General features: G+C 41.9%; 1 protein-coding gene across 6 annotated transcripts in view; it reads right to left on the minus strand.

Annotated features, from left to right (window-relative positions):
- dclk2a (doublecortin-like kinase 2a) overlaps window positions 1-25,201 on the minus strand; it is a 330,873-nt gene that overhangs the window by 144,372 nt on the left and 161,300 nt on the right. For all 6 annotated transcript variants that reach the window (XM_043699555.2, XM_043699545.2, XM_043699574.2 and 3 more), the window contains exon 3: window positions 9,408-9,510. In XM_043699555.2, coding sequence (XP_043555490.1) covers window positions 9,408-9,510 — 103 coding nt within the window. The remainder of the gene's footprint in view (window positions 1-9,407; window positions 9,511-25,201) is intronic.

Below are 25,201 nucleotides of genomic sequence, written 5' to 3' on the forward strand. Positions count from 1 at the left end.
GACAGTACCACAAACTGCTTAGTCAAAGAGGTCTAACCTTTCCAAACCCAAAGAGTGATTATTTCTAATACCTAGGAGCCAACATACAACAGGAATGTATTTAGTATATCTGTAAACATATACACCAAGCTGTTTGTCCTACACTTTATACATTGGTTACACAAAGCTCTTAACAGGTATAAAGCTTACCTCAGGAGCACAGTTTGAAGTAAATCAGGTGGAAATATCCAAAAGCTTCAATGCCTAGACAACTCAACACTGCTCATCACCCCAGCAACCTCCTTATCCAGCCTCCCAATATTGTTCCCTTTCCTAGCATCCTCTTTACCCATCCTCCTAACATCCTCCTTACTCACCCTCCCAATATTGCTCCCTCTCCCAGCATCCTCTTTACCCACACCCCCACAACATTGCTTCCTCTCCCAGCATCCTCTTTACCCACAGCCCAACAACACTCCCTCTCATAGCATCCTTTTTACCCACACCCCCAACACCGTTCCCTCTCCCAGCATCCTCTTTATCCATTCTTCTAATGTTCTCCTTACTCACCCTCCCAACATTGCTCCCTCACCTAGCATCCTCCCACGCCCTCCCAAGTGGTAATAGCGAGTACAGGGTTGAGGGTTTGGGTGGGGAACAGGAGGAGAGAAAGAGAACCTAACAAAGACAGGTCTATTTACAATAGTATATCGTGAACCTATGTCCCATCAAATGGGCCATGATTTCAGTCTGTGATGGGAAAGGGTGTCAGTGGAATTGTGCTTTGTCACGAAACCCCCAACTCTCATTGCTCCTGCTCTGCCACTTCCTGATCAAGGGCTTTTGCCCGAAACGTCGATTTCGAAGCTCCTTGGATGCTGCCTAAACTGCTGTGCTCTTCCAGCACCACTAATCCAGAATCTGGTTCCCAACATCTGCAGTCATTGTTTTTACCTCACTGAGGAGAAAATCCAGGCCTTTATATTTTAATCCATTCCTGTCTTTTTTCCCCATATTTTTGTTTGCTCTTGGAACTAACTTTGATTTTTTTTTTTGTCTGCATCATCTATGTATCCCATTTACCTCCTAATCTCATCTAGCTGGAGAACCGTCTGAGAATTCGGTGTTTCTCCAACTCTGCCTACTTACACTGCCTCCCTCTTCCTTGTCCCAGCATTGTCTTCAATTGTCCAGGCCCTACGTTTTTGAACTACCACTGCAAAGTTACACACTCCTCCTCATTTAATATGTTTTTTTTAAAAAAACTACTTCTTTAACTAGACATTTGACCTTTTCATTCAACTGAGCACCAATTGTTTGGTGTCTCTGCAGTCAAGTACAGTGGGATATTCTTAAGATGCTGGATAAATTGACATTGCCATTGTCCTCAACAGGCTCAACATACTCTCAGGAACTCTGAAGGAAACAGAAATGAACATTAACTTCCACAGAACATATTACAAATAGATAATGGTAATGTTCACAGATGGCAAAGAACTCTCTCTTGCCAGTATTTTCCCATTTTTCATGAAAATACTGAGGTAGAATTTCCAACGGGGATCCTTCAATCTCCTGCTGTAACACTGCCAAATGATTCATGAAAACCCCAAATTCATAATTAGCCATATAATCCACAAGGCATTTTTCTGTTCATTGTAGTTCCTCCTTTCATCAAGATGATGTCTAGCCATCCTGTCCTTCTCCAAACTGGCACATTCTTTGCTAATGTTTCACATCTATTGTCACCGAGATGATCTAACCATCGCCCCTGGACATTTAATGGCATCACCAAATACCCTGCTGTCAAACTCCTGTGGATTACCATTGACCAGAATTTAAAGTGGACTAGTCATGTAAATATTTGGCTACCAGAGCAGCTAAGAGGCTAGGTATACTGTAGCAATTAACTCACCTCCTGTTTCCTATCCACCATGCACTAAGCACAAGAGTGTGATAAAATACACTGCACTTGCCTGGACAAATGTAGCTCTAATAGCACTCAAGAAGCTTGACATCATCTAGGACAAAGCAGCCCACTTGATTGGGACTACATCCACAAACATTCACTCCCTTGGCCTTTTATACTCAGTAGCTACAGTGTACCATCTACAAGATGCATTGTAACAATTTACCAAGACTCTTCAGATAGCATCTTCCAAATCCACTGCCTCTTCCATCCAGAAGGACAGGACAGCAAAATTATGGGAAAGCTACAACCTACAGGTTTCACTTCAACCCACACACCATCCTGACTTTGAAATAAATCACTGTTTGGTCAATGGTGCTAGGTCAAATTCTGCAACTCCCACCCTAACAGCATTGTGGATTGACCTACGCCAATTGGACAATAGCGGTTCAAGAAGGCAGCCCACTACCAACTGCTTAAGGGTGTCTAGATTGGGGAATAAATGCTAGCCAAGCTAGCAACACCCACAGCTCCTGAGTGAATGAAAAAATATTTCTCAACTCTCACCCCCATTTGTTCTAGTTGTCAGACCTACTTATTTCCACTCCAGTTAAATGGTGCACATGAATATTTAAATTATATTCCGAGAATTGTGGCCAAAGCTCCTTCAAAGTTGTGAATAGTGCATCTGTCACGTTCCATGAGTTGAGGCCTTATCAGTGTAGGGTAATCGATCCCCTGGTATGATTGAAAGGAGGGAAGGGAGCCTTCTTCCTCTTCTGGTCAAGTTAGACCACCATCATGCAGGTTACCTACTTGTTCATTCAAGTTGTTTTTTGTGGACATTGTGAGTGTACATTTGCTGTAACACAAGCTTCAGAGTGGTTCAAAACACTGTGTGATGAAGCTGCTCCTTTAACAAGGTTAGATTGTCCTTGGTATTTTTCCAGAGAGGTTATAAATGACACAGGTTCCGAAATGTCTGAGTTTGGTTGGACTTTAGGGCCAATTTGTTTACAGCTAACAGATACTGCCCTGGGAAGAAGGCTTTCAAGTATTAAAAATAAAACCACTTGTATTATGAAAGGGAAGTGGCCAGTCCTCAAAGCTCTTCTCTGGTTTGGTTTTAATGCAGCTGTGTGTGTGTGAGAAGAAAGGCTGCTAGACCCTCTCTCTCTTGGACTTCTCTCCTGTTAGAACTTGTTTGATTCTTCTTTTTGTGCCACGGGGGGGGGGGGTTTATGGGGATTGCTGCGAGTATTTTGGAAGTTGGGATAGTCTGTTGGGTTTTCAGATAGGATAGGTTATTCAGTATTCTGTTTTCTGTTCTTTGTGTTTCATTTGGTAATCTTGTAAATAAATTCTCCTGGAATATCCACTGTACACTTGCTTAAAATCAAATAACAAAGTTAGTCTGGGCTACCTTCTTGAAATGATTTGAGGGGTCTGGCCTGGTCCATAACAACTGTGAAGATATAAACTGCATCTAGACAGTAATATTATTAGAGTGATGGCAGCACTCCCATTTCTGATTGTAAAGGATGCGGATTTATCCCACACTTCTGCAACTGGAACATGCCGCTCTGAGTGCCACGCTGCTGGAGGTGTCAATTATTTAACAAGAGGCTATACTCTTGTATTTAAAAAGATCATTCACCACACCTTCAAGAAGAACTAGAGGGGTCATTTTTACCTCACTTGTCCCATTGCAGTTTAACTTACCTGCTTACCTGCATTAACAACTTGGTTAAGAAACACAAGATTTACTTAATTTAAAATGGCTACCTGAGAGAAAAAAAAAGATCTACAATCCATTTTCAGGGGTCCAGCTTTCCCTTTAATATCCATCCTGATTCACGTTTGCCAGTTAATTATGCTGGCTAAGACGTACTTACAAAACCTAGAGTGAAATATTAATGCTCTGTATTCAACTTAAAATTTAGACTCTTGCATATTCCCACAGCCCAGAAAGTGTGACGATGAAAATCCCAAATGTGAGCCCAGGACGATGAGAACAGAACATGGTGTAACGATTCAAATAGACTGGAATTTTGAATCACATTTGACTTGCATTAGAATCTTGCTTGAAAATGGAACAAGTACCTCACCAACCTCAGGAAAACTCAATTTCTAAACAAGAAAATTGCATAGTTTTAATATGAGAGAAAAATTGACTAGTTTTATTATAAATAGTGCTTTATGCTGTTACACTGCACATCTTAAAAAAAACCTTTCATTTTATGTGGTGTCTTTCAGAACTTCAGGACTTCCGAAAGTACTTTTACAGCTAGTGCAGTACTTTTGATGTGCCATCTCAGTTTTAATGTAGGCAATGTTATAATCAATTTCTGCAGAGCAAGGTCCTAAAAGCACCATAGTGATATTCACAAGGTCCTCTGTTTCAGTGGTGTTGCTTGAGTGGTAACGACTGACCAGGAAATTGGGGAGAATGTAAACTACTCCTCTTCAAAACGGTGCTACAGAATCATCAAACGTCCATCAGAGAGAACAGATTGGGCTCTGCTTATTGTCTGAGCTATAAGACAGCATCTCTGCCAATGGAACACCTCCCTCATTCCTGGCTGGTGTGTTACGATTGGTTTCTGATTACATGTAGAGCTGGGATGAGACCTGTATCCACAACCTTCTGACTCGAAAGCAGGCCTGCTCTACGCTGACGCCTCAATACAATTGATCAATGATATCTACAGGATTTAATAAAGCCAAGGAGAAAATTTGATGTATGACAGGTTAAAAAAAGTATTAAATCTTATTAAAATGCATTACTCTGTCTAATATCAATGTGAATTTGATTTCAGGTTCTTTAGATTTAGATTAGTGTTGAAACAGGCCCTTTGGCCCAACAAGTCCACACTGACCCGCCGAAGAGAAACCCACCCCCCCCCTATGTTTACCCCTGACTGATCCACCTAACACTACGGGCAATTTACCACGGCCAATTCACCTAACCTGCACATCTTTGGATTGTGGAAGGAAACTGGAGCACCCGGAGGAAACCTATGCAGACACGGGAAGAATGTGCAAACTCCACACAGACAGTTGCCCAAGGTGGGAATTGAACTCAGGTCCCTGGTGCTGTGAGGCAGCAGTGCTAACCACTGAGCCACCGTGCCGCCCGTCTACCCTTTTGATCTTTATAATTTGCCATCACACAGCTTTTCAACCAACTTAGGCAGAATGATATAGAATATTTGATCTCAACTTTTTGAATAAGCTGCATAACTCAGCTCACATGATCTGCTCAATTCTCAAATTTAAATTTAGACAACAAATAGAGTCACGCTGCCATTTTATCCAGTAAGAAGTGCACGAATACAGTGGTAGCCTAATTACATCATTGCCTGAGATCACAGGCAGGGGTAGTAATGAACAATGTTCCTGTGTCCATTGGCTGCAATAGAGGAAACACATCAACTTCATGATGCCAGCTCATCTGAGCGGCTGCAGTGTGCAGCCTGCGTTAACAATCTTGTTAAGGGATTGAATGTGTCAGCACCAGCCTTGGTGCTAGTTAGAGATGCACGCACCTCTAAGCCAGGGATGTGCAACGTGGCAATCTTGTAGAAATCAATCTGACTCCGAAACAGTGAATATTAGCACAACATGGGAGCCAAAGAACCGTAGGGTTCCAACCCAACCCTACACTGGAGTGTTTGGTGAAGGAGGTGAAAAGGAGTGGGGGGGGGGGGGGGGGGAGGAGCTGAAACAAAGGGGGGTTGAAATGGAGGGGTGTTGCAATGGAGGGGAGGGTGAAACAGAGGAAGTTGAAATGGAGGGGAGGGTGAAACAGAGGAAGGTGAAATGGAGGGCAGGTATCTTGTAACTATAGAAACCCAGGACACCTTCTGGACGTATGCTTAGCAGATAGTAAGATCAATGAATGCATCTTCAAATACATCAACCACAACAGCAGTCTAAATAATATTTAAATCATCATAATCCCAATATTTGTTCAATAGTTTCCATCAGACAGGTCATACGTCCAACAATCATATATATTTAAGCTCACCCTCATGTACTCAGTTTCAGTGCAAATAGCATAACCACAGCTCACAGTGTGAACAACTGTTCAACCACAATTGCCATATCAGCCCCACTCATAGACACTTTCTCCTCTCTTGGAGAAGAATACATCATCCAACCCGAGGCAAAGCAGATCAAACTGACATGACAAAAGGCACCTCAGTATTTCCTAACCCCTGTGCTGTCACCAAACTCTGTTCTGCTGAAGGGTCACAAATCTGAAGCATTAACACTCTCTCTCTTCACAGTGTCTGCCTGAGCAGCGAAGTATTTCCAGCATTTTCTGCTTTTGTTTAACATTTCCAGCAGCTGTAATATTTTACTTTTGCTTGCCATGATTTAAATTCCCATTTACGTACAATGTAGCTGTAGCCATGAAAGCTCATTGTGGTCAAGTGTACTGAAATTTCACCTTTAACCTTCTCACTATTCTCAACAGGCTCTGATGGGATTCTGGCCACAGGATGAAAATGTAATTACAGATTAGATTCCCCACAGTGTAGAAACAGGCCCTTCGGCCCAACAAGTCCACACCAACCCTCCGAAAAGCAACCCACCAGGACCCATTCACCTACTCCCTACTAATGCACCTATCATCATAGGGCAATTTAGCATGAACAATTCACCTAACCTGCACATCTTTGGACTGTGGGAGGAAACCGGAGCACCCGGAGAAAACCCACACAGACATGGGGAGAACGTGCAAACTCCACACAGACAGTCGCCTGAGGCTGGAATCGAACCCAGGTGCCTGGTGTTGTGAAGCTACAGTGCTAACCACTGAGCCACCGTGCTGCTCACAGTGGGGGTTTGTTTCTACAATGGCTGGGGCCCAGCAATCCTAAGACCAACCCGTCAAATCAGGCTAAGATTTTCAGTAAGCACCATTCAACATTTTCGGTAATCTACTTATTTGAAACATTTTTTTAAAATCAGGGAACCTAACGTCTAATCCAATTACACTCACCATCACATCAAATCAGTCAATTTTAAAAGCAAGCTTGAATAGATTTTTGGAAATAAATCTGCTGCTTACTGGTACTGTTTAAATGGAATATAAAAAGCTGAAGAACTGCAGATGCTGTAATCCAAAAACAAAAGCAAAAATCACTGGAAAGGCTCAGCAGGTCTGGCAGCATTTGTGAAGAGAAATCAGAGATGACATTTCACATCCTGTGAACCAAATTAAGAACTGATGGTAGCGAGGAAAATGCCAGTTTACATACAGAAGATAGGTTGGGAGAGAGGGTAAGGAGTAACCAATAGGTAGAAAGAGAGTCCAAAGAGAGAAAAAGATCTGTTGGATAAAGGAGTGGGCAACTATCTGGCTAGGAGAGTGAACAGCTGTAAATAGACTGTTAGCAGCTAACAATACATAGTGTGTAATGGCAGACTATGTGATAACAAGACCGGTGTGCAGGGTTGGGGGCTGGGAGTTATTAAACTTGATAGTGAGTCCGGGGGTGGGGGGGGTGGGGGCGCGGGCGCAACAACCAGAAAGTGGGGTTTTGTTCTTTCAGCTTGTGCGGAGCTTCACTGGTATACTGCAGCAAGCCTGAGACAGAGATATTGACCAGGGAACAGGGTGGGGTGTTAAAGTGACAGGCATCTGGAGACTCAGGATCATTTTTGCAGGCAGAACGTAGGTATCCTGCAAAGTGGTCACCCAGTCTAATTGTAGGTAAAGTGCTGCTTCACCTGGAATGTATATTTGGACCCTTGGAGACTGAGGAGGGAGGGAGGTAAGTGGGCAGGTGTTACACCTTCAGCGGTTGCAGAGGGAGGTGCCCAGAGGCTGTGTTCAGAGTGAAGGAACACAGTGAACCAGGGTAACCTGGAGGGAACAGTCCCTGTGAAGTGTGGACAAGGGAGGGAAAGTTGTTTGGTGGTGGCATCTTGCTGGAGGAGGTGGAAATGTCAACTGATGATCTTCTGGATGTAGACGCTGGTGGGATGGTAGGTAAGGACAAAGGGAACCCTATCACCATTGTGGGTGGGAAGAGATGGGGTTAGGGCAGAAGTGCGGGTGATGGGTCGGACCCAGTTGAGAGCCCTGTCAACAATGGTGCTGGGAAACTTTTGGTTGAGGATGTAGTTGGACGTTTTGGAGGCTCCCTTGTAAAAATGGCATAACATGACGTTGAATTCTTCTTCTAGCCTCTTCACCACCTTGAACATTTCTTTAAGCAAGAATCCTCCTCCTGTCCCACAGAATCCTTCACTCAGTTCTAACACTCTCCCTCCACCTGGACCCCTCCCTCTGGCCTTTTACCTGTGCTCGATCTGTTCATTGAGAACTATTGACATGACATTGGTCACCTCAATTTCTCTGCCCACCCCCCACCCAAACCAAACTGTCTTCCTCGAACTGACTGCACTCCAATGCTTAGATCCCACCTTGACTTTGTCATTCAGCCTGCCTATAAAGGTGGTGCTGCTTTACTGGACTCTACATTGCAGAGGCTGAGCAGCAGCTCTCAGATAACCTCCTCCTATCTCCCCGGACCATGAGCCCACCATGGAACATCAGGCCATTGTATCAACTATGGGTCACTGACCTCACTTCATCTGGTGATCTCCCCATCACTACCTCCAAACTGAGAGGGCTCACTTCTACCTCCTTCCAAAAATCCACAAACAGGATTCCCTTTGCAGACCCAATGTTTCTGCCTGCTCCTGCCCCACAGAGCTCATCTCTCCCTACCTTGACTCAGTCTTTTCTCCCCCCAGTCCAGTCCCTGCCCATTTACATCTACAATTCGTCTGATGCTTTAGCTGGTTTCAGAATTTCCAGTTTTCAGTTTGCAGTTGGTTTCTCTTTACTATGGATGTGCAATCCCTTCACATATCCATGGAAATGGCTGGAAGTGGCTTCTTTTTCTGATCAAGTTTCTCATCCCCACTCTGCATCAGTTAAAGGAATCAACTCCTTGCTTCAGTAAAGTTTTACAAGGGTGTTGTTAGTTGTACCTCACACAAGTAGGTGCTGTCCATTCATCCAAGCAAGACGATAACATCCCCAACAAGCTGGGGCAATGGATAAAGGTCAAAGCAAGGAACCCTGGCTGCCTTCCTTCAAACAACCAGCAGTGATATAGTAACCCTGCTTGCAGCACAAGGATCAGCGTCTGGGTATTAATCACAGCACCGAGTTTAACTATTTCAGATGCAAGATTTGTGCTCATTCAAACAAACAAAGTAAGCTTGACAGTTGTAAAGAGATTCATTTAAAGGTGTTGTAACAGTAAGACTTTGTTGGCTGACCTATTAAAGGCAATTTTCAGTTATTAACAGCCAGCTTGATAGAAGGCAAGCACAATTTCAAATGGAACAATTCAAAAAGGCTAGTGAACTTCAAATAAGAACAATCAAAATCACGACTTGGAGCCAAATGGAAATTTCCTTATTTCTTTAACCTCATTCATATAAGAGGGAGATTGAATTTGAATCATACACAGAATGATCCACAGAATCTTACCACTGCTGTCCAGTAAAAAGTCATCCTGGGCATAGCGATACTTTTCCGGACCACATGCAACAAAGACATCATCGTCCCCAAAAAAGTCCTGGAGGCAAACGATCTGAAAGAGAAAATAGCGATAGTAATCACTTGTTGAACAAATTACTTAAATCAAATAATAGAAGAGCATTCTAATACTCTATTTTAATAATATGTATTTATACATCTTAATTGAGTAGTAAAGATTGAAATTCGGGAACACTCTTATTGACCATTTCAGTTGTGAGCTTGTCAGTCTCAGGCAAGATGCCAAATACAGTTCCAAAGACAACAGGCTCTACTCATCTCAATTTATCATAAACCATGAGGACAGAGTAGTCCCTCAGCCACTCAAGCCTGTTCCACTATTCAATGAGATCATGGCTGATCTGTGGTCTAACTACATATAACTACCTTTGGCCTATATCCCTTAATACCTTTGCTTAACAAAAAATGATTTGTCTCAGCTTTAAAATAAACACTTGATCCAGCATCCAAACAGCCAAGTCAAACCTAGGAGCAGCAAATGGAGCCATGGTGGTAAAAGCTTCTGACCTGAACCCCTTTTATGTATTTTTCTTTTTTATATTAAATCCAGTTGTGCACTTACACTAAACTGAAAAGTTTATTTTCCCCATCACCAAATCACCCATGGTTCCTGAAACCCTTTGACTTACTTTCCATTACAAATGTGTACACTTTTACTCAGCAAGTTGGTGCATGAGAAGAACTGACATTTATATGACAGACTTAATATAGTAAAACATTCCACAATATCACTTAAAGAGGCAGGTGACCCAGCAGGAAAAACAATGAAGGTCAGAAGGAGTTACCAAAAGTGTGGTCACAGAAGACTGACTTAAAAAAGGCAAGAGAGAGGAGATTCCAGACTTCACAATTTTGGGACTAATTTTGGTTTTGGGATTAATGGTGGGACAAAGGGAATGCGATGCATAATAGTTCAAATTCAGAAGGGCAGTTGGAAGTCATCTGAGTCTGAGCTGAAGACAGATTATGGACAGTTGTCCAGGAAATAAAGATCTTGAAATCAACTTGTTAGAGGGTGGGGTGGAGGTTATGAGGGCTGAGTTGATGGATAAACAAAACTTTGTGAAGTGAGGATACTGGTAACATTTCTAGATAAGTCGAAGCTCATAGCAGTGAGGCAGAAATTATTGCTCAGGTAGGTCTTTCCTGTCTCAAGTAATTACAATTTAATGGGTTATAGTCCGTTCTGTCACACTGGGTCAGGCCATGCACTTACATTTTGCAGTATATTTTGATGTTCAGTACACCATACAACTGGAAGCTTCATGGGGTAGAATTTAATAAGGCCCAAAATATACAAGGGAATCATGACGCACGATTAACCTCAATCAACTTGTGATATTACAGGCAGCATCCAATCACATGCAGTCCAGCACGCAATACTGAATGGCTGTAATAATCAGGACAAGTCCCAAGTTCATGAGAGATGAGCATCACTTAAAGCCTGTCTGCATCTCAAGGGCAGGCACATGTTTGCTCTGGCAGGTGTTAGAGGGGCTGAATAAGAGTCTTTGAGTAATAATTGTGAATGGTGTAACAGGTCAGACAGCAAGTTCCAGGGTTCTGTGACATAAAACTAGAGCCCTCGGTATAGGAAATGCATAGGAATAGTGATGTCCTCAATAAAATGGTTTGGTGGACTGACCATATTAAATTATCCATAATGTCCAGGGATGAGCAGGTTAGGTGGATTAGCCATGGGAAATGCAGGGTTACAGGGCTAGGGTGGAATGCTTTTCAGAGGGTTGGTATGGACTCGATGGGCCAAATGATCTGCTTCCACATAGTAGGGACTCTATGAGTCTATAAAAAAGGGAGCTAAGGGGCACTCTCGACAAATACTGAGATAACAGGAGCATATGGTCATCAGAATATTTGTTAGTAGTCTGGTTCCAATAACTTAGGTGCAACACAAGATGAAAGCTAATGAGCTTTCACAAAGGAACCATCAGCATTTCTCACTGCTCCATTCACCACTACCCCTCCTTCATTCACTGACCAACAATCCTGATCAAACATGATTCATACCCAACATTCATAGCTCACCTCAACCTCACACCCACAGCACTGCTCCACAGAGTTATTCAACAAGGATTCTGGGTAAGCCAAGATGGAGGACGGGAACCATTTCTGGCTATAACAGGCTGCTCCTTTTCTGAGCTATTTCACATGTTGGAGGTGATTTCCTCAAATTTCAGGAGCAGCAATTGCTGTTTTATATGCTGTTGCATTGTTTTGGAACTTGGAGAAAAAAGTCAAAACAATGACACTTTTAAAAGGGAGAGGAACAGACAAAGTCAGCACATGGTCAGGTCAGTGCAGGAGACAGAGAAAGAAAGAAACCCACACTGCTTCCTAACAGAGCAGTGAACCTGCGCAGTTACTGCCTTTGCTGTTTGAATTCATGTATCGGTGGACATCGGAGTGCGTCTAGGAAAAGACGATTCCTGAAGAAGGGCTTATGCCTGAAACGTCGATTCTCCTGTTCCTTTGATGCTGCCTGACCTACTGCACTTTTCCAGCAACACATTTTTAAGCTAGGAAAATTAACAGTAAAATTCACAACTGATCTTGGAGGAACCTGTTTGGGAGATGTCACAGCACACAAACAGGTAAGTGAATAGTTTTAAGTGTGGTCTTGCTGTAAGTCTGCAATAGTGAGCAGAGTGGGTTCTTTCTTGATTATATGTCTTATTGAGATATGTCTCTTGATTAAACTTAAAAATATAAGCCATAAATATTAAATTAGCCTGGAGCAGTGTTTTGTGGAGGAATAAGACGGTGCTATTTTCTGGGTCTGTGGATTGGAAGAAGTAAAAATGGCCCTTAATAGAGTGATATGCTGCTCTTGTCAAATGTGGGAGTTTAGAGAGAGTTTATGTTTTACTTAGGATTATATTTGCAATAAATGCTGTTGGTTGCGAATCCTATCAGACCAAATGGAGCGACAGTTAGAGGCAATAAGGAATTTACAAGAGCAAAGGGATGTGATGGATGGTAGTTATAGGGAGGGAGAAAAGTTGCAGATACAGTCACATAGATGTGTTAACTCCAGGAAAGGTAAGAGAGGTAGGCAGGTAGTGCAGGGGTCTTCTGTGGCTATCCCCATTTCAAACAAGTATGCGGTTTTGGAAAATGTAAAGGGTGATAGATTCTCAGGGGAATGTAGCATGAATAGCCAAGTTTCTGGTATCGAGACTGGCTCTAATGTAATGAGGGGTACACTAGGTTCCAAGCGATTGATTTTGTTAGGGGACTCTCTAGTCAGAGGCACAGACAGACGTTTCTGCTATCAACAAAAAAGCAGAATGGTGTGTTGCCTCCCTGGTGCCAGGGTCAAGGACGTCTCAGGGAGGGTGCAGAATGTTCTCACGGGGGAGAGGGGTCAGCAGGAGGTCATTGTCCACATTGGAACCAACGACATAGGAAGGGAAAAGGATGAGATTCTGAAGTAAGATTACAGAGAGTTAGGCAGGAATTTAAAAAGGAGGTCCTCGAGAGTAGTAATATCTGGATTACTCCCAGTGCTACAAGCTAGTGAGGGCAGGAGTAGGAGGATAGATCAGATGAATGCATGGCTGAGGAGCTGCTGTGCGGGAGAAGGATCCACATTTTTGGATCATTGGAAACTCTTCTGGGGTAGAAGTGACCTGTACAAGAAGGACGGATTACACTTAAATTGGAAGGGACTAATATACTGGCAGGGAGATTTGCTAGAGCTGCTCGGGAGAATTTAAACTAATAAGGTGGTGGGAGGGGGTGGGAGCCAGAGAGATAGTGAGGGAAGTTTTCAATCTGAGACTAGTACAGTTGAGAAAAAAAAGTGAGTCAAACAGTCAGGGCAGGCAGGGACAAAGCAGAGAACAAGGTAGGACTGATAAATTAAACTGCACTTATTTCAATGCAAGAGGTCTGACAGGGAAGGCAGATGAACTCTGACCTGGTGAGGAACATGAGACTGCGATATCAATAAAAAGGAGGGGTGTCCTGTCTTCATCTGATCCCACTCTCCTGCAAAAGGGTTCTCTGAGGGACATTGTGCATTTCTATGCAAGGCTGAATCCAATGACCTTAGAAAAAAATGTGCAACTTAGTCAGATCAGGGAAATTTATTAGCACAGTGGCTAGTTGCTTGTTCTTGGAGCTGCTTGGAAGGTTTGGGGTAATGAACACCTCTCTCCGTGCATGAGGAGCATTAGTTACTTCCCTTGGATGGTGAACTGGGAGCTGTGCAGATGTCACCTGCTTCAGGGTCCCTACATACAGAAATTCAGGGTTACAGATAATACGCCCAGCCACTGGCAAAATTGTCCCCACCTTACTCTGAAGTTGTAGTTCTGCCCAAAGAGATGGTAGATTTCCATAAAACACAGTTAGCATTCACACCATTGATTACTTGGGTTGAAGGAAGATGAATGCTCGCGGAAAGTTCTGCCTTTATGAGTCCTTGTCACCCTGCAATCCTTCTGCCAACTATTCGGCATTTTCCATACTCCCTCTGCTCCAATGGCCTTTCATGCTGCAGTGCAAAGGCATTAGTAACATCACAATTGGGAGTACACTGCAAAGTTTCTGGTGAAACAAAGGACTTCACAGCACCACTCCCTCAACAATTTAGAACAATTCAGCAAACCACTGAACCCTCTGAAAAATTTACATCAGGTCAGTGGGAATTAATCGTAGATTAGATTAGGTTACTTAGTGTAGAAACAGGCCCTTCGGCCCAACAAGCCCACACCAACCCGCCGAAGCGCAACCCACCCAGACCCATTCCCCTTCATTTATCACTTCACCTAACACTACGGGCAATTTAGCATGGCCAATTCACCTAACCTGCACATCTTTGGACTGTGGGAGGAACCCGGAGCACCCGGAGGAAACCCACGCAGACACAGGGAGAATGTACAAACTCCACACAAACAGTCGCCTGAGGCGGGAATTGAACCCGGGTCTCTGGTGCTGTGAGGCAGCAGTGCTAACCACTGTGCCGCCCACTAGCTGGTAATCCTTTATTTGGAATAGCAATGGTGGAAGGAGTTCTTCCTGTTGCTGAACACATGCTCAGCTGTGCTTCTTTAAGAAAGGTTAATTCAGTTGCCTAATTAACTGAAATATGGACAACCAGATGTATGTTCACTGGAAGGGAGTATGGGGCATGGTTGTCCTTTTGGGATCAAAACAGCAACAGAAGCATAAAAACTATAGTTGAAACCATAAAGATGAACTTTGTAACTAGTAGCTACTATTTAAGGGGGTTCCTTTAAACCTCTGTTCATTTAATATTCCATATCCAGTGCACCATACAACCTCATTTAACTGTTACAATGTTAACAAGTCTTCTACAGTTCAAACAAAAGACTTATTGGGCACTACCTCAACCTATTATGAACATACTGTTTTCAAAAATAAGAAGGTTTTCTTCTTAGAAGAAATGAAATCTAACATTCAAGTGGAAGTGGGCAAGGGGACATTAGTCTTCAGGCATCATGAATACCTGTCTGTAGTCATTGGCTGAGGATTTAGACAGTATAGATAGACAGTCCCCAAAATACAGAACATCAACAGGGTTAGGTGGGGAGAGAGAGGTGTGAGTGAGAGGATCCAGGGAAATGGACTGAGCATCAGCCTGAGAGAAGAACAAATGCCACTTCAAAACTATTGCTTTGTTTCCTCCATTCTGCAGGACAATTTTGGTATTGGGAATGCATTTCATCAGTCATGGTGTTATATTTTCTTTGCCTAATTAACTGATGGTTTATATCTAAACTGCTGTTTCTTAATGAATTCTCTTAATAAATTTAGAGGGAAGGCGATGGCCTAATGATAATATCACAGTGGTGAATCCAAAGATCCAGGTAATGTTCTGGGATTCAAATTCTGCCACAGCAGATTGTGGAACTTGAATTCAATAAAAATCTAGAATTAGAGGAGTGTAATGATGAACATGAAATCATTGCCTGACGGTTGGAAAAACCCATCTGGTTCACTAATGTCCTTTAGAGAGGAAATTGTCATCCCTACCTGGTCTGGATGACATGTGATTCCAGACCCATAGCAATGCGGTTGACTCTTAACTGCTGTCTGGGCAAGTGGCGATGGGTAATAAATATTGGCTTGCCCAGTAATGCCCTCATCCTGTGAATGAGTAATTTAAAAAACTCAATAAACCATCAGAAAATTGTTACAAGCAGTCTACTGCACATATCAGGTAACTGTGATCACTAACCCATCAGGTGTTAGTCCAGTTCAGTTTCTGGTCAATGATAACCCCAAGACATTGATAGTGGAAGATTCAGTGATGGTAAATACTAATGAATATCAAGAGGCAATGATTAGATTCTCCCATGTTGGAAATAGTCATGGGCAGCATGGTGGCACAGTGGTTAGCACTGCTGCCTCACAGCGCCAGAGACCCGGGTTCAATTCCCGCCTCAGGCGACTGACTGTGTGGAGTTTGCACGTTCTCCCCGTGTCTGCGCGGGTTTCCTCCGGATGCTCCGGTTTCCTCCCACAGTCCAAAAGATGTGCAGGTCAGGTGAATTGGCCATGCTAAATTGCCCGTAGTGTTAGGTAAGGGGTAAATGTAGGGGTATGGGTGGGTTGCGCTTCGGCGGGTCGGTGTGGATTTGTTGGGCCGAAGGGCCTGTTTCCACATTGTAATGTAATCTAAAAAAAAATCTAGTCATTGTCAGGCACTTAATGTGGTGCAAATGTTACTTACCTGCCTATGTCTGGATATTGTCCAGATCTTGTGGCATTTGGACACGGATTGCTTCAGTTATGAATGATACCAAGCACTGCACAGTCATCAGTAAACATCTCCACTTCTGATCTAACGATGGTGGGAAGGTCATTGATGATTATTAAAATTCTTTCTGATCAAGATTTTTCAAAGTCCCTCCTGAGCTTTTGTTTACCTTGTGTCCAAATTTCTTCTATGAATTGCAGAGGGATGGTTTCTTAGGTTAAAGGTGCTACAAGATACAAGTTCCTGTATTAGTTAAATAAAACTATAACTAAATTAAAGGATTCAGATAGAATTCATAATTCACCAGAAGGCTTAAGGCATTTTTTTGTGTCAGTATTAGTGTAAAATCCCTGGTTACTAAGGCTAGACTCCCACTCCCCCACTCAATATCTCTTGGGATTAGTGCTTCAATTAACCTGAAAAGAGGTTCCTAATTGTTCCCTGCCACAGAGGCCATTAGAAAACTCATCTCATCTCCAGTCTGGAACTGATTATTACAAAACTCAGTCCTGCAAAGTTCGTTTATAGCGATGATTACAGCCAGAATTGTTATATTAGTCACTTTTATCACTTGCAACTGCAAGAAAGCAGGTTTCCTGTTTTGTGCAAATTGTTTCCAGCTGGTGTAACATTTTTATTGGCCTCCAGCTCAATGATAGGCAGAGGTTTTATTAACCAATCAGAGTCTGCCTCGACCATTCTCAAGTCGAGAATAGATTGCAGCTGTGTTAATGATATTGAAATGAGATTAGTTGCTGCAGGCTCCTGACAGACTGGTGCTGCGAATGTAATTTAGAGGGAACGGGAGGGGGAAAAAAATTCTATTGTGGCAAACTCTCCTCACCCTTCGCAAAGAATATACAGCAACAAAGAAAGGTTGAGGTATTACTGAAGAATGTTCATGAGCTGAATTTGCTGCAACAGGGCATCAGTAAAGGTTGACATTTTCCTACAGGCTTCAATTCAACTCAAAAACATTTTGCCCTGTATTTTGCTGGAAAGGTCATCTGATAATGGCAACGAGAGAGCAACAGACTGACTATCTGTGATTTAGTTGAACGTTGGAAGTGACAGCAAATCTATTTAGCCAATGGGACTTGAGGTTTGAGGAAGACTTTAGAAGGCAAAAACAAGGATTAAGTAGGAGGTAGAAAGTTAAATTTAGGATTTTTAAAATCATCGCCCACAATTTTACAACCTAAAAGAATGAGACTCTACACTTTCTAGGCTAGTGGGTTTAATGGTCATTTATCAGTTATTACATTGTGGTAAGTTTTGTGGCCTATCCTGTTTAAATATAGCAACTGCATAAAAATCAGAGGGTGTGTAAGGTGAAATGTCACATTTGCAAAGTTGTTGATACAATAACACAATCTACCAGTAACTTGTGGCATTGTAATTATCTCTTCCTCACTCTGAGGTGATGACTGATTGAACACCAATACTCGAGTTTAGTTGCCATGCACTGCTATTTCTTTCAGCAAGTTCAGATTTAGTGTTTGTCAATATGCATTTGAAAAAATATTAATAAATGTTAGAAAATAGTGACCACTGTACAGAATGCATGATGAAGAGGCAACCAAACTCAAGGTTAACTCTACTTTCTCTTCATAATCGCCATCAGGCCTGAATTTTGCCCACAATTTCAGTTTTTATTCTAGATCTCCACCACCCTCAGTTCTTTGTTTTATTAGAGAAATGACAATGCAGCAATGAATGGCAGCTTATTGTGGAAAATTCTGGATGTGAAAGTTCAAACAATATTTGAATCCAATGATCTTTAGTTTCTATAATCACTATTTTCCACCTTTGCACAGTCTAATTTTTTTCCATAGTAGAGTTTACTATAAGGCAATACAGGAACATAATGAATATCATTGGACTAGTAATCCAGGTAATGTTCTGGGACCCAAGTTCAAGTTCCACCATGGCAGACGGTGGAATCTGAACTCAATTAAACATCTTCCATTAAAAGTCTAAAGATAACCATGAAACCAGTATTAATTGTCAAAAAACACCTATCTGCTTCACTAATGTTGGCCTTACCTGGTCTGGCTTACATGCGACTCCAGACTAACAACAAAGTGGTTGACTAAAATGGTCTCACAAACCATTCAGTTGTATCGAAAGAAGAGGGGAAAAAAAAAGAAAAGGCACGAGGCAGATTCCTGGCATTAATGAAGGTACTGGATAGAATCACAGCAAACATGACCCTGTTGTCCCTGCAAAGTCCTCCTCACTGAAATCTGGGGTAAGTGTTATATTGGGAGTACTATCTCACAGACTGTTCTAGCTTGATATAGTCATTCTCACAGAATCATGCATAGAATTAACACTCAAGATCCCAAACAACACAATTACCATGCAGCAGAGGTGGCAGTACACTGATGTATAGTCAGGAGGGACAACATTGACTGTGTGCTCTATGAACTCTCATGGCATCAGGTCAACATTGGCAGGGAAATTTCCTGGTGAATGCCACATACCCAGCTAAATCAGCGCTCCTCAATGCTGATCAGCATTTCCAGGAAGGACCAATCCCTGTGAGGATCCACCACTAATTACAGGTTGCCAGCTTGAAAAAGCCCCTTCCCTCAACTCTGTTTTTTTTAATGAGTTAGTCAATTCTCTCCTCATGCTAATATCCAATCTCCATCACCAAGGGCACTTATCTTAAGTGGCCTAATGTGTCGTACATTATCAAATGCCTTCTGAAAATCCAAATATATTGCATTGACTGATTTCCCCCTTATCAAACCTGTCTGTTATCCCTTCAGGGAATTCGAATAAATTTGTCAGGCATTATTACCCTTTCCTGATACCATACTGACCTTGCTTGATCATATTATGCACATCCTTTATAGAATACTCCAACATTGTCCCAATAACAGAGATTAAACAAACTAGCTTATAGCTGCCTCAACTTTGTCTCCTCTTTTTAAAATCAAGGTGTTACATTGATAATTTTCCAATCCTCTGGGACTTTTTCAGAAGCCAAGGATTCCTAATAGATTGTAACCAGTGCATCCACTGTCTCTGTAGTTACTCACTTTAATATCCGAGGATCCATCCTGTTAGGTCCAGGAGACCTATCAGTCTTTAGCCCTATTAGTTTCCCTAGCACTCTTTCTCTACTGATAATTATACTTTATAAATTTTCTGCAACATGATTACATTATAAATTATTTGCTTTTCCTTTTTCATTTCATTTATATTGTACTCTGTTACTAATTTTCTATGATATATACTAAAGAATGTTAGCAGATTAAGTTCTTTCTACAGAGCTGGATTTAATATTCCAATATACCAAGCTGATCAAATATTGTTCCTCTCTTGCTGTGAATACTTACTCTACATATAGTGGGTTCCTGCAATGCACTGAGAAGCATTCCTGTCTCTAAGCCAAAAGCTCAGAGAGTTTGAGTACGACCCCAGGAATTGATACCCAAGGAAGGTACATTCAGAGTGGAACCAAACAGCTTGAGTATGATCCCACATATTCGTCAACACCACACCAAAAATTGGCTGGAGAAGAGGGAAAGATTCCCGGGCAGCCAATAGGATGGAAAGAAAAATCGGAGCTTCTGCCACTACCAGACATAACTCTAGATTACATCACGCTGAATACAAAAGTCCATTTTCGTGGAATCCCTACAGTATGGAATCAGGCCATGAGGCTCAACAAGTGCATACTGACCCTCCAAAGAGCATCCCACCCAGACCCATTACCCAACTCTATTACTCTATATTCCCCCCGACTAATGCACCTAACCTGCACATCCCTGAACACTATGGGCAATTTAGCATGGCCAATTCACCTAACCTACACACCTTTGAACTGTGGGAGGAAACCAGAGTACCTAGAGGAAACCCACGCAGACACGGGAAGAATGTGTAAGCTCCACACAGACAGTCGCTCAAGGCTGGAATTGAACCCAGGTCCCTCGTGCTGCGAGGCAGCAGTGCTAATCACTGAGCCACCGTGCTGCCCATTTTGTTAAAGAAATCCAACTCTGTAAGTGAACTGCAACATACTACATAAAGCAAAATGGTTCTAGTATAACATGACAATAATCCTTCTTCTTTTCAATGGATAAAGTGCCAATGTTAAAGTATTCTCTATTATAATAGTATAATTTCATCTAATAGACTTGAAAGCACACAACTGATATTCTCCTCTAACTGCTATGAAAACAAAAACATATTCTGCCTACCAATGAATGAGTAATATGGTATATGAATTTCAGTGCTGGTGTGATAACAAGTACACAGGCTGTATGTCTCACTTGTTCACAATTGTATCAAGAAACACATTTCTTCCATTTTCCACAATGGGCTATACACTGACTGTGCTAAAGCAATCTGTGCTGGAAAAACATAGGACATGGTATCGAACATTCGGTGGAATTCTGTTTTGGACATTTACTAAATAGCTCTAACTGCACTAAAAATTAAACTGGAAACCGATACCAGGCATGATGAATTTGCACATGCTAGAAGCTTTATTTACTCATATGACAGACCTGTTCTTTGCAAACAAAAGGAATATGTCCATGCACCTTTTTTCACTAATTAAGAGCTGTGGAGACAACTATGCTGACTACATCCCTACAGCAACGTGTTGGCTGATTAGGGTTCACCTGCCTGGTACGAGTTAATTTAATACAAAGAACAAAGCACATTACAGCACAGGAACAGGCCCATCGGCCCTCCAAGCCTATGCTGATCCAGATCCTTTATCTAAACTTGACACTTATTTTCTAAAGAACAAAGAATATTACAGCACAGAAACAGGCCCTTCAGTCTGACAAGTGCACACCGTCCCTCCAAACAGTAACTCACCCAGACCCATTCACCTACATTTACTCCTGATTAATGTACTGGACCTACATATCTATGTGCAATTGAGCATGGAAAATTCACCTAACCTGCACATCTTAAGATTGTGGGAGGAAACCAGAGCATCCAGAAGAAAACCACACAGACACAGGAGAATGTGCAAACTCCACACAGTCACCCCAAAGCTAGAATTGGCGTCAGACCCCTGGTACTGAGCCACCGTGCCACCATACACTTTATCCTTAACTAGGACAGTCGACAGTTCTGGTGGTATCTCCATGCCAAACACAGTACAACCTGTTAGCACCCTCTTTTTGTGCTATCTGAATTGTCACTTTCTTTCTAAAGTTTGGTTTTCTTGTGTTTCAGTTCTGATGAGTGCAAGACAAAAAGCTTCAACTTAACATCCTTTTAGGTATGTCTCATGTTTTTTTATTATCAAGCAGCTAGATACAAAAGTCTTCCATTGATGACAAATAATTCTAGCATTCTCATTATCGCTCATACAAATAAGTCCCTCCTTCCACGAGGAACATTATTAAAGAGATTTCAAAAATCATACATTTTGCAATTGTAGTAATCCATGAAATATGTGGCAGGGTTTTGCAGTAAAAATAATTTAACGGGATAAGCAGTGTCCACTTTATTAATGTGGAAATCAGTCAGCAGCTTTTTGAAACCATACAAGTGCAGCTAATTGTGGAAATAAGGAAACTGCTATCAAAGATGCCTTGCTTCTTCAAAATCTTGGCATGAAATAGATTTGTGATAGATATGCATTCAACTTTTGCAATGTATGAACCTCCGAGCTTAGCCAACACAAGGGATTAGCAGATGAAGTGTTTAGGTAAAAACAAGGGCTGCAGATGCTGGAAACCAGAGTCTAGATTAAAGTGGTGCTAGAAAAACACAGCAGTTCAGGCAGCATCCAAGGAGCAGGAAAATCGATGTTTCTGGCAAAAGCCCTTCATCAGGTATTTATGGTGAAGGGCTTTTGCCAGATACGTCAATTTTCCTGCTCCTTGGATGCTGCCTGAACTGCTGTGCTTTTCCAGCACCACTCTAATCTAGATGAAGTGTTTAGCTTAGGCAGTCCTGAGCAAAGGACACCACTGAAACCCATTATTGTTTGATTTGGTGCAAATAATTCCACAGTTATCTACTGTGAAACACAACTGTTTCTTACAAGGAACATCGAAAATGACCTCATTGGCTAAATGGTTCAGCCCGAAAGCCCAATCACATGATTGAAACTGCTGGTTTGTTCGAATCGCCTTTGACTTCACTTTTGTTTCAGAGTCTGCTTGTAACACGGGAACAGTAGCAGTCCCAGGCTTAACTAAAGACTTGTTTCTGACCTCAATACCTTCCAAAAAGAATAATTTCTATAAAGAAACCTGTCTTTTGTCTGCAGTTTACCAATTTACAGCTTACAACTACTAAACATTCACAAGCAATTCAACTGTATCAGTGCTCCTGTAAACTGAGAATTCTGTGCACCACCACTTGAAGGAACCTCAACTGGACAAGGACTTACTGAACTCCCTAGTGTATGTGAACTAATCTGATCTCTTTGATTTCAAGCAAATTGTGCTATCTCGATTTGACTTTCATTTTTCAGTCTATCTTATCTGCAAATCTGTTAAGTACATGCCCAAGCTTTGAAAACAGTAAACAAACACTATTCTGTTTCAAAACTAAAGAGCTTACTGCCTTTCATTTTAAAATTACCTTTCCCTCCTCTCTTGCCTCCCCTTTTATCTTTCCTGTACCATTTGTTTCTGGAACATTCAGCTGCCAGTCCTGTCTCCCTCTTCCATGTTTCTGTAATTGCAATGATATCCCAATCCAGTGTTCCCGTTCATGCCCTGAGTTTATCTGCCTTAACTGTCAGGCCTCCTGCATTGAGATAAATGCAATTTATTTCATCAGTCTTTCCTCATTCTTTATGATCTTGCCTGACTTGTCTATTTAACTTACTGTCTTTGACTTGTGTACCTTCTCTCGCTTCACTACTGTTTAGGGTCCCATCACCCTGCCAGACTAGCTTAAATCCTTCTGAGTAGCTCTAGCAAACAGGATATCGATTCCTCTCCAGTACAGGTGCAACCCATCCCTCTGGTACAGGTCACTTCTGCCCCAGAAGAGATCCCAATGATCCAAAAATCTGAACCCCTCCCCATTGCACCACCTCCTCAGCCACACATTGATCTGCCCTATCCTCCTATTCCTACTCTGACTAGTACACAGCACCAGGAATAACCCAGAGATTACTACCCTTTAACCTCCTGACTAACTCCCTACATTCACTCTGCAGGAAAGTGTATTGGCAAAGCATAAAAGTGCTGGAATATTCCTTGGATTATTCAGATTATATTTTCTAAAATCTTTGCTGCTGTCCAGGATTTTTTCCTCCTCTGTTGTGCTGCACTCCGATACTTCAAGCTTCTGATGTCAACTGTAATATCTGATTTCTTTTGGCAGAAATATTTTGGAAACAGTCAGTTTGAGAAGATCTTTATTTCTTTTCAGTATCTTCACTAGCTGACTTAGTGGCTTTGCAAAATTAAGTATGCATTGACCCCCCCCCCCCCCCCCCGAGTTAAATTTGAAACCTGTAACTTGACTGAGAAATGCTGTCTTTAGGTTTCGAAAAGTTTTAACCTAAAATATTAATAATACAGGAAGCAATATATTCAAAAGCAACTACACAAACAATTTGACCTTTATATGTGGCTGATATTAAGCACATTGGGATGCATTAAAAAGAATGCATCCACAGGTAGAAAAAACATTCATTTTAAAATAGAAGTGTTGCAGTTTGCAGGTCCAGTCCTTAAAGAACCCAAACACTGAATAAGTATGGTTAATATTTGCTTCTAGAAAGAAAACTTTCCCTCATTATTCACCTTCCCAGAATCTGAAAGAGAATGTCAAATAGAAAGTAGTGTTCAGAATTTGAGTTGTGCCTTAAATATAGTTTATTAGGCTTAAACAATCATCCAAGATGTAGGTGAAACTAATGGAAGAAATCTGTATTGTACTCATACTGACAGTGTACTCAAGAATGAGACTTAATTGAAAACAGTTGACAGAGTTTGGATCCAAATGTGAGCAGAGTTCTCCAGATTGTCAAACAAAGCTGTCAAAGTTTTACCAATTGCTACAACCAACCTTTTGTGAAAGAGGATTTACCTCTCTGGAAAAAGAATCAACTTGTATCTTAAGTTATGACCTGTCAATTCAATTCAGTACTATTAAAATTGTAGCTGTTGCATGTGTGTGTTATAATACGACCATTTAAATGATGCCTGGGCCGTAACATGTTTCAACTATCAGACCTATATGCTGCCAGGGGTATTCAAGCTGGTAGCTTTGAAACTGAATAGACAATAAATAGTTTGGGAATCTCAGCTGTGTATTTAAATGTCAACAGCAAAACCACATTGGCGACATCTGCGTGCAATTGCAGTTTTTCACCAACAAATGTCACTCTAGAGCATCCTAAAGGTCTGAGCCTCCAGCACATCAGGAATAAACCCTTTTGAGAAAGGTAAAGCAAAAGGCAGAAGAAATTTCTATGTCTGGTCAATATCCCATTCTAACACACACTTTCTTCAGAGCCTCTGCTTCCAATTGCAGTGCATTCAGAATACTGTCCCTCTATCCTGCTGGGTTCGGAATTCAGATGCTCCAGCACACCATTACTCCAGTTGCCCTGCTATAATCTATTGGAGCCCATACTGCTGAAAGCTGGGTTACAACCTGTCAGTCTATTTAGTATCTGACTTCACACTTTCAAAGTGCTCTGACCAACCTCTCTGCTTGCATGTTCTTCTTTTCCCAAGAATGTCATTCACGTTATAGTAATTCCTGGCCTAAACACACATTGCTCCTCTCCCAATGTGAAGGATTTAGCAGGCTCAGCCCTTCGTGCCAGACTGTAAATACCAACGATACCTGCCCTTCATACGGAGCAACATTTTGACTCTAAATGTGCCCATCCTTCCCTGTCCTCAGAGCTTGCTCCTGAGACATACTAATGTGTCAAAGGATGCCCTGAATGCCTAAAGGTTGCGGTGCATCCAGGAGAACAGATGAAATATATGTTGTTGCAATGAACTCCTCTAACGTCCAA

Source organism: Chiloscyllium plagiosum, unplaced genomic scaffold (assembly GCF_037043375.1).
Source record: "Chiloscyllium plagiosum isolate Xiang-an unplaced genomic scaffold, Cpla_swu_hap1 HiC_scaffold_1, whole genome shotgun sequence".
NCBI classification, from domain to species: domain Eukaryota; kingdom Metazoa; phylum Chordata; class Chondrichthyes; order Orectolobiformes; family Hemiscylliidae; genus Chiloscyllium; species Chiloscyllium plagiosum.